The 10,983-nt window shown below is 41.5% G+C and overlaps 1 protein-coding gene across 1 annotated transcript; it reads left to right on the top strand.

The window, feature by feature from the left end:
* Nucleotides 1–839: 839 nt before the first annotated feature.
* On the top strand, nt 840–2,178 carry Tbcc (tubulin folding cofactor C). Its single transcript, XM_076860152.1, has one exon. It carries the CDS (start codon nt 893–895, stop codon nt 1,928–1,930), a length of 1,038 nt encoding a protein of 345 aa, XP_076716267.1. The 5' UTR covers nt 840–892; the 3' UTR covers nt 1,931–2,178.
* Nucleotides 2,179–10,983: the final 8,805 nt, after the last annotated feature.

Below are 10,983 nucleotides of genomic sequence, written 5' to 3' on the forward strand. Positions count from 1 at the left end.
GAGCGGCGGGGGGGACGGGGAGAGGAAGGGGATGGGGATGTAGAATTTCACCCTCCCCTGCCCCCACTCCCCCGACTGCAGCAATTGGCCAAAAAAAATAGCAATGTTTTTAGATTCCCCCAGGTCCCCCAAAAACGGTTGTAGCGAGGAACCCAGTCTCTCCCATCGCCGTGCCCCTAGCCTTCTCCCGCCCCAGTAACAGCCTGTGGGGACCCAGGAGCCCCCAGGCCGCGCCGAACTGCAGTGGAGGGGGGAGGGCGGGAAGGATAAGGTTATGGGGCGGCAGGAATAGGTTGGGGGAAGGGGTAGCGGAAGGGAAGAGAAAAAAACCAGAGGCATGCAAGCGGCTCCCTAGCCAGCTGTTCCAGCTGCTGCTTCCTCCGGCGCGGGCCGGGAGGTGCAATATCCCCCCCCCTCCATCTTTCTCACCACTACCTGTCCCCCCACCCACCACAAGCACACATTCCTCCCACCACCCAGTAACGGATCTCCGGCCTGTAAGGGGGTAGTAGGAAGAAGCTGGGGGGAGGGGGAGGCCTGCGAGTTTCTAACCTTGTTCTTATAAACAAACCCACATGTGCAGCTACCGCTGCTGCAACTCACCCCACAATCCCGGATATAAGTCCTGCCCCTTTAAGAGGAAAAAAAAAGCTTCCCCCGCCTGTCTCCCACCCCACCCATCCACAAGGACCTTTGTCTCCCCACCCCCACTGTCAGCCGGCCCCGCCTCTCCTCCCTGCCCCTCCAAAGCCGAGGAGCCAATAGGCAAAGAAAATAAGGCTGGGGGGCTGACGTAAGTGTCCCCGACCAATCACAGGACGCGTTGGTGGGAGGCCTCACGGAGGGCGCGCCCCGAGGATGGAAAGCAGGAGAGAGGGAGCTTAAAATCAAAATGGAGAGTGCTGGTTGTTCCGCCACCGCTGTGGGAAACCGGGACATGGGGTCCCAGCGGGATCTGAGCCTGGTTCCTGAACGGCTTCAGAGACGCGAGCAAGAGAGGCAACTGGAGGTGGAAAAGCGGAAGCAAAAACGGCAGAACCAGGAGGTGGAAGAAGAGAAGAGCGACTTTTTCGCCGCCGCCTTCTCTCGGGAACGAGCGGCCTTGGAAGAGCTTCTGGAGGGCGAGGAATCAGTCGAGCGGCTAGAGGAGGCGACGTCTCGGCTCCAAGGGCTGCAGAAACTTCTCAACGACTCAGTTTTGTTCCTAGCCCCCTACGACTTGAGGCAGGGACAAGAGGCGCTGACGCATCTCCAGGCTGCCCTGGCCGAACGCCGCCAGGAGCTGCAGCCCAAGAAGCGGTTCGCTTTCAAGACCCGAAGGAAGGATGCTGCTTTGGCCACCAAAGTAGACACGGCTCCCGTCGCTCCGGCAGCTGAAGGCATCATGTCCCCGTCGCTACCCTTGAAGGACGAGGAAGCACTTGGTTTCAGCTGGGCCTGTGGCTTCTCCAACCTGGAGTTCCAAGTCCTGGAGAAGCGAGCCGACGAGGTGCACCAGCGCGACATCCTTTTGACGGAACTGAGCAACTGCACTATCAAACTGTATGGTAATCCTAACACCTTGCGGCTGACCAAAGCCCGCAGCTGCAAGGTGCTCTGTGGCCCGGTGTCCACCTCTGTGTTCTTGGAAGACTGCAGTGATTGCATACTGGCCGTAGCCTGCCAACAGCTCCGTTTACACAGTACCACAAACACCCGCGTCTTCTTACAGGTGACCAGCAGGGCCATAGTGGAGGATTGCAGCGGTATCCAGTTCGCTCCTTATACCTGGAGTTACCCGGGGATCGAAAAGGACTTCCAGGGCTCTGGTTTAGATAGGAGCAAAAACAACTGGACCAACGTTGACGATTTCAATTGGCTGGCCCGGGATGTGGCCTCCCCAAACTGGAGTATTCTTCCTGAAGAGGAGAGAAAGATCCAATGGGACTGAGCAGTTGTCCTTCACTCCTACCAAATACTTTCCATGTGGGAATAACTCCAGCAAAGGGACCCCAAAGTCCGTTTATTATTGTTGTTACATTGCATATGTTTTCAGTATTTTAAGGCTTGAGATTGTGATAAGCTCCTGTTTGTGATTTCCATTAAATTCATGATAGATCTAACAACATTTTTGCTATTTCGGTAATGTCTTTAAGCTTTTATTTGATAATTTGAAGCAATAAACGGAGAAGAGTGTGATTGTGTTGATTTTGAATGATTTGTGGTACTTAAAACTGACCATTGCATAATAAAGTAGGCCTTCAATAAATATTTAATAAGGGAAGTTGGTAGGTAGCGCCCTAGTCGCAGCCAATTCATATGGAAATATGATGTCGAACCTGTGCAAACCTAACATAGGTTTTTTGCATTGAAGGTTTGGCTTTACCTAAGTATTTCAGCAGGGCAATCAAAGGACTCCTTGACTGTCAGCTACATATCAGCTTGGATTTCTGGAATCCACTGTTGGGTCCAAAGTTTTGGTGGACCGCCAAAGGCTAATGAATCTTACCAATTGTAAAACCAAAATAATTACTATTTATTTATTTGTTTATTTTTGTGGGGTGGGAGGTTTACTAGAGATTGAACCCACTGAGCTCTGTACCCAATTCTTTTTAATTTTATTTTGAGACAGGTCTCACTAAGTTGCTGAGACTGGCCTTCAACTTGGAATCCTGCCTCAGCTTCCTGGGTCACAGGATTACAGGCATGTGAGATCTTGCTTGGCTTGGCTACAAATCTTTTGTGTGTTTATAACATCGAGACACTGATTTAAGCCCCTTATTCATATTAGGTTATTAAGTCCTCAAAATCTTTATTTTTTTTTTCCCTCCTACTACTGTGGATTGAACTCAGATGTGCTTTACCACTGACTTAATTCCTATCCCTTTTTTACTTTTCATTTTGATAGTCTTAAATTGCTCAGGCTGGCCTCAAATTTGCCATCCTCTTTCCTGAGCCTCCCAATTAGCTAGGATTACAGAGGTCCATCTCTTCAGCAATTTTTAAAAATTTCTTACCATATCAAATCAATCTTTCTTTTTTAAAATATCTTTTTATTTTTTACTTAGAGATGGATACAATATCTTTATTTTGTTATTTTTGTGGTGCTGAGAATCAAACCCAGTGTCTCACATGTGCCAGGCAAGTGCTTCCCCACTGAGCCACAACCTCAGCCTTCAGTCTTGTTTTAAAAAAAATCATTTTAGTTGTAGATGGACTCAATACCTTTATTTATTTATTTATTTAATTGAGAGTTTGTTTTTTTTTTAAGTTGTTATTGGACTTTATTTTATTCATTTACTTATTCTACCACTAAGATACAACCCCAGCCCTCTTCAGAATTTGTAAGTGGAAACTTGTAAAAGAAAAAGGGTTGGAGGGCTGGGGATTTTGCTCAGTGGTAGAGTACTTTCCCAACATGCTGAAATCCCTGGGTTTGATCCCCAGCACCATAAAAATAAGATAAAATAAGCTGTTTGGGGATTTGCTTCATAATTGCAGACATGCCTATTCTTACTGGGTTCAGTTGTATTCTGTAATCCCAGCTACTCAGGAAGCCGAGAAGGAAGATTTCAGGTTCCAAGCCAATCTGGGTAATTTAGTGTGATGCTCTCAAAATAAAAAAGGACTGAGGATGTAGATTGGTGGCAGAACCCACTGGGTTCAGCACAAAGTACCTCCTGAAAAAAAACAAAACAGTATCTCAGAAAAAGCTGGGTACTGTGGCACATGGCCTATAATCCCAATGACTCTGAAGACTGAGGCAGGAAGGTTGGATTCCAAGTTCAAGGCCAGCCAGGAAAATTTAGTAAGCCCCTGCCTCAAAATGAAAACAAAGTGCTAGGCAAGCACTCTACCACTGAGCCACAACTCCAGCCCCCTAATACCTAAAATATAAAAATAAATAAATAAATATAGATAGATAGATATTTAGGGGCTTTTGAAATACCTAAATGTTTTTTATGTTCAATAATTTATATGTTCTATCTCGTTACAAAGGCTATTTAAATTGGCTTCTAAGATACGTAAAATCTAACAAGATAACAAAAAAGAGGCAGAAATCCTACTACTCCTTAGAGGAAAGTGGAAAGTAAATCCAGATTTTTCCCCCTCAACTGTTAGTCTTGATAAAGGATCTTCATCAGTTTCACAGATTGGGAGCTGTGACTAGTATTCTAAGGCCATGCCCCTCAAGACTAATGGTTTAATACCAATGGTTTGGGTCTGAGGCGTTCTGGCTATGTTCAAATATTGAGGGATATTGGGGGGTACTAGTCACGTGGTCTATTCCACCATGCAGTCAGTGCAATGTTTCATTAATGAGATTCTTGGCATAAAAGTTAGCTAGCAGAGATCAAAATAAAACACACAGACTCAGTTACCTTTTTCTATGACCAGGTCCGAGACAGCTCCCCTCTCTGGTTCCTACTTCTAACCGCCCGGTAGGGCAGCAAGGATTACTCAGGGCTAGCAGGAGAGAGAGCACGCCAGGGAGTAGCCTTTTATTGGGGAACAAGAAATTCAGGGGAGAATTCCATCCATTGAAGGTTGAGGGGGGGCCGCACTCCAAGGTCAGGGTCAGTGATTGGGCCCCCGGGGTCAGTGGTCAGTCACACCCCCACACGGACGGGTTCTGTCATCAGGAGAGGGCCGGGAAAGTTCTGACACAGCCAGAACGCCTCAGACCCAAACTGGGAGTCGCCCAGTCACGTGTGAGAATGGCTCCCCACAGTCTATAATGTGTTAATCAGGGGAGGTTGGCAGAGTTATGGGCAAAAAAAAAAAAAAAAAAAAAAAAAAAAAGTTGTAAGCTTTAGGAAAGTAGAAAAAGGTCTGGAATACTTGACATAAGGATTTGGAAAGAGCCTTCAAAGACAATGGGCTTGCTCAGCTGAGATTTGTTACCAATTATCGTTCAAACTGCTGTGATTTTGTTATCTTAGAAACTGAAGGTTTGAATTAATTGATTAATTGAAGGTTTGCAGAAGGTACAAAGAATTTTATTTTATTTATTGTTTTGGTACCATGGTTTGAACCCAGGGACACTTAATCACTGAGCCACATCCCCAGGCCTTTTTATGTTTTATTTTGAGACAGGCTCTAAGTTGCTTAGGGCCTCTCTAAATTGCTGAGGCTGGCTTTGAACTTCAGTCCTCCTGTTTCAGCCTCCCAAGCCACCAGGATTAGATTTTATTTGATTTAATTTGATTTAATAAGGTCTCAGGGCTTCAGGCAACCTAGGCAAGTGCTCTATCACTGAGCTACCATCCAAGGATTTTATTTTTTAAGCATAATTAGTTAGCTTTCCAGTAAAAATGATCAGTCCACAAATATAAATCATAAGCCCAATAGTGTCTTAAGAATAATTTTCCCTGAAAGAAATCCCTATTCCATGTCCCCTCAGAGCAGCAGCAGTGACAGAGGGAAGTAGTGCTGAAAGGCCTGCCTTCCACCATTTCAGATGCTACATTCCCTAAACTTTAGCAAGGGATAAGATCAATTGTTTTAGTCTGTTTGTGCTGCTATATCAAAATATCATAGACTAAGTAGCTTATAAACAATAAAAATTTGTTTTTCTGTTCTGAAGGCTAGGAAATTCAAGATCAAGGCAAGGGCAGATTCTGTGTTTCACGAGGGCCAACTGTTTTGTAGACTGTTTTCCCTACACGCCCTTACATGGCCAAAGAGGCAGGGTAATTTCTATAGTCCTTTTTATAAGGGCACTAATCCCATTCATGAGGGCAGGACCTAATTACCTACCCAAGGTCCACCTCCTGATACCATCACATTGGGGGTTAGGATTTCAATGTGAATTTTAGGAGGAAAACAACAATCTATTGCAGGAGAGAAACAATAGGTCTAGAGCAGCAATAAAGAGAATTCAAAGCTATTACTCAACAAATTTGAACATTATGTTCACATATTCAAAAACTTCATTATAAAGACTTTTTTTCTTTTAATTGAATGTCTCTTCAATGTGTTTATGTCACAATTATGTCGCAATTTGAGTTTAAAACTGACATCAACATAGAGGTTTGATTCTAAGATTACAGTGCAATGGAGTTTTTTAAACATAGGTAATTCCTATAGATGTACAAAAGGGTTAGAGTATAAAGTAAATGTCCCCTTTTCCTTTGTTATAGATCCTTCAATTCTCTTTGGAAGGCAATCATTCTTCATTAGTTTTTTTTTTTTTTTAATCTTTTTGGTCTATGAAATACTGTATATTCTTTCATTACCAGATCCAAATAGAAACATGGTATATATAATAATCTGTGACTCACCTTTGTCATTAACATTATACTTGAAGATATTTTTATATAAGTACCTATAGAATCATCCTTCTTTTTTATCTTTTTCTTTTATATGTTGTTATATGAAGTGTACCATACTATTTAACCAGTCTCTGATAAACCTTGAGGTACTTTCCTATCTTTAGCTGTTAGAAAAATGCTATAATGGATAACTTTAAACATAAACCATTTAGCATGTGTGCCCTTATATTTGTAGACAAGTTCCTAGGATTTAAATTGCTGGATCAAGTTATTTATTTATTTATTGAAATGGGGATTGAACCCAGGGGTGCTTAATCACTGAGCCACACCCCCAACCCTTTTCATTTTTTGAGACAGGGTCTTGCTTCCTTACCTAGGACCTTGCTAAATTTCTGAGGCTGGCTTTGAACTTGCAATCCTGCCTCAGTCTCCCAAATCACTGAGATTACAGGGGTTTGCCACTGCACCCAGCTGTTAAACCAAGTTATAAACATTTATCATATTGATAGACATCATCAATTGCCTTCCCAGGAGGTTTATCAGTTTACACCTACACTAGCAATGTCTGGGAGAGCTATTTCTTCACATCCTTATCATCATAATGTGTTATCAGATTTTTTGATTTTTGCCAATCTGATAGTTACAAAATGTTTTCTTTTTTTAAAATATTTTTTAGTTGTTGATGGACCTTTGTTTTATTTATTTGTATATGGTGCTGAGAATCAAAAACCCTGTGCATCAGGCATGCTAGGCAAGTGCGCTACCATTGAGTTACAACCCTAACCTCAAATGTTTTCTTCTGGTAACCGAAATTTTAATCATCTCCCAACTTGTCTCTCCACTTCAACCTCTAAACCATTCTGCATTCAGCTACCAAACTCATTTTCTTACTTTAAAACAATTTTTTTTTGTAGTTGTAGATGGGCAGCATGCCTTTATTTTATTTTATTTTTATGTGATGCTAAGGATTGAACCCAGTGCCTTATACATGTTAGGAAAGTTCTCTGCCACTGAGCTACAGTCCCAGCCCCCAAATTCATTTTCTTAAAGCATTTCAGTCTTGGTTTAAAATCTTCTGAGATTCCCATGGAATCCCTGGCCTGGGAGACGAGCCCCTCTACCATCTGTTCTCAGTCTACTGTTCTTACATGATGTTCTACTATTTCATCGCACACATTCATGCTCCAGCTAGTCTGAACTAATTTCCATTAATCAAACACACAGAATCAGTCAGGGTCCTGGCAGGAAACAGATGCCACACTCAAAATAGATAATTGTAAAGAGCTTAATATAGGAATTATTTACAAAGCAGTGGACAGAGGAAAAGCAAGAAATGATGGTGTGATACCCATTTCATTCCTAAGGCCTAGGGTGGAAGGGACAAAACTGTTAGCTAAAGGAGGGAGAAGAGTGAAAAGGAGAGGGAGAGAAAAAAAAGAGAGAGGGGGAAAATGAATGAGAATGATACAGGATAGTATTATAGCCTTCAGAGGAAGAAAGAATACAGCCAGTCCATCTGACTGGTGGAGAGGCAATTAGGGAGAGAGTCATGGGAATTGAAAAATACCACTCTCTTCTTTCCATTGACTGAACCCAGTTGAAAATTTCAGGGCAAAGAAGTCCGCTGAATGTTGGAGAATTCCATATGAATCAGCTTGCAAGACAGAGAGGAGGGTAGAGATAAGTGAAAAATGAATTTGGAGAAACAAATAGAATATATTTAGTATGAACACTTTTGCTATTCTCTTGGCCCTTGTTAAGCTGGTTTTCACACAGCTTGTGCCCATTTTTTTTTTTTTTTTTTTTGGTACCAGGGATTGAACTCAAGGGCACTTGACCACTGAGCCACATCCCCAGAAACAGTGTTCCTCAATTGATGGTAACTTTGAATCACCTAAACAAGTCCAATAAAGGTGGCTAGGGATGTAGCTCAGTGGTAGAATATTTGCCTAGCATGCTGAAGGCCCTGGGTTCAATCCCAGTCCTGATAAAAATAAAGACAAAATAAAAAGAAAAAACTGGACACAGTGGCACATGCCTGTAATCCCAGTGGCTCAGGAGGCTGAGACAGGAGGATCACAGGTTCAAAGCCAGCCTTAGCGGTGGCGAGGTGCTAAACAACTCAGTGACACCATCTCTAAACAAAATATAAAACAGGGCTGGGGATGTGGCTCAGTAATTGAGTGCCCCTGAGTTCAATTCCTGGTACCCCACTCCCCCCCAAAAAATATAGAAAAAGAAAAAAGAAAGAGTAAAAATTGGACAAAGAGAAAACAAAAAATAAATTGGTAGACATAAATCCAAATATATCAGTAACCATATGAAATACAAATGGACTAAAATTTTCACTTAAGACATGGATTGGCAATCTGGATTGTTAAAATCAGCTATATGCTGTTTAAAACATATGGGTGCAGAAATGTTGAAAGTAATAGGATTGAAATATCAGGGAAATACTTTAAAATAAAGCTAATACAGATCTATTAATATCAGACAAAATAGACTTTAAAGAAAACATTACTAGGGCTAAAAGGAGTCACAAAAGTAAAAAAAAATGTGCTAAATTTACAGGAAAATATATTAGTTCTAAACTTGTATGCACCTAATAATAGAGCTTCAAAATATGTAAAGCTAGTGGTAGAGTGCTTGTCTAGCATGTGTGAGGCCCTGGATTCAATTTTTAGGACTGCAATATAATAAATGAATAAAACAAACAAACAAACAAACAAAACCCCCCAAAACCTAATTTAGTAGAACAGTAAGGAAAAAATAAATTAATCACATATTAGATGGATTTTTTTTTTCTTTCTGGCATTGGGGATTGAATCCAGGGGCACTTTACCACCAAGCTACATCCTCAATTCTTTTTACTATTTATTTTGAGACAGGGTCTCACTAAGTTCTTGATACTGGCCTTAAATTTGTGATCCTCCTGCCTCAGCCTCCTGAGTTGCTGGGATTACAAGTGTGAGTCTCCACACCAAGCTCCAAATGGTTTTGATAGTAAATTCTATCAAACACCTAAAGAAGAAATAATACCATCAAATTTTTACAACTCCCCTCAGCAGTTCACCTCTTAAGGTAACAACCTCAAGAAACTTTTGTGCATTGGAAGACACACACACAAATATTGAATGAGCTTTGCTCATAAAGCAAAACACTAGAAATCATCCAGCTACAGATGAAAGAATGTATCATATGTAGCATAAACTATGAGAATGAACTATAACTTTATGAAACAATATCTATGTTTCTTAAAACACATTGAGTGGAAAAAAGTAGATTCCTGAAGATTACACACAGTATCAAACAATTTATATAAATCCCAAAAACAAGCGAAAAATATGTATGTGGGGAAACACTAATGATTTTTCTATGAAAAAGCAAAAGCAAAGTTATTTAGAATGGTTACCTTTTGAGTGAAATGTAAGCTATATTATCTCCCCAACCAAACCCGCTTTTCCATTCACCGAGGCCATTCTTATTCTGGCCACCAGGGGGCATCCACCGAGTTGATTATTTTTGCTTGGTGTTGTCCTTCATGGTTTACAACTTCCAGATAAAAGAAGAGAGTTGCTTGATTTATTGGGTAAACTTTCTAAAAAGCTATTTAATTTTTTTGTTGTTGTTTTGATTCTGGTCTCTACATCAAATCTTTCTTCTTATCCTTCCCTCTGATTTTCTCTCGCCCACATGCATGCTCCTAAGAGGTTCTCTAAGCTTAGCAAAGCAATCTTCCACACACTGTTTCTCTCAGGAAAACTGTCTTCAATTTTTTTTTTTTTTTTTTTTGCATAGGAGCTAGGAGTTTACTCATGCCTCTTGTTGTTTGAACATCCACCACTGGAAGAATCATGGCACAACACAGTGACTCCAGAAACCTCAGCTCACTCTTTTTAGTGAATTAATCAGATGGTCAAGAATTAAAATGGGAAGATCAAGTTCAAGTCTAGTCTCAGCAACTTAGTAAGGTCCTAAGTAACTTAGTAAGACTCTGTTTAAAAATTAAAAAAAAAAAAAAAAATGAAGAGTGGAACATGGTGGAGCACACCTGTAATTCCAGTGACTCTGGGGGGTTAAGACAAGAGGATTGCCAAGTTCAAGGCCAGTCTCAGCTACTCAGCAAAGCCCTAAGCAACTTAGTGAGAGCCTGTCTCAAAATAAATAAAATAAAAAGGGCTGGGGGTGTAGCGCAGCCATCTTCAAGAGAAGCCATTTTTTTCTTGGAGTCAATCTATTGCTGTTCCTTTACTGTCAGTCAAAAGTCAAAAGATGACCCTGAGTGGGACCCTGGACACTTCCCAGGAACCCCCAATAGAATTGGAGGACAGGAAGGGTGTGCTATTTCTCTCTGAGAGGACCCCTGTCTCCCTTGAGAATGTCCCATTTTCTCCAAAGTTATTAGAAACAAGGCTTGGCTGTTAGAAGAGCAATTACCCTGGAAATCTTTTTTTTCTTTTTTGTTGGTAGAGGGGATTAATCTCAGGAGTGCTCTGCCACTGAGCCACATCCCTAGCCCTTTTTATTTTGAGGCAGAGTCTTTAAGTGGCTCAGGTTGTCCTCAAACTTATAATCTTTTTGCCTTAGCTTCCTGAGTTGCTAGGTGCAGGACTATGAGTTTTTGTTTATTTGTCTGTTTGTTTTTTGTTTTAGTTGTAGATGGACACAATAACTCTATTTATTTATTTATTTTTAATGTGGTGCTAAGGATCAAACCCAGTGCCTCATA

Source organism: Callospermophilus lateralis, chromosome 6 (genome assembly GCF_048772815.1).
Source record: "Callospermophilus lateralis isolate mCalLat2 chromosome 6, mCalLat2.hap1, whole genome shotgun sequence".
Taxonomy (NCBI): domain Eukaryota; kingdom Metazoa; phylum Chordata; class Mammalia; order Rodentia; family Sciuridae; genus Callospermophilus; species Callospermophilus lateralis.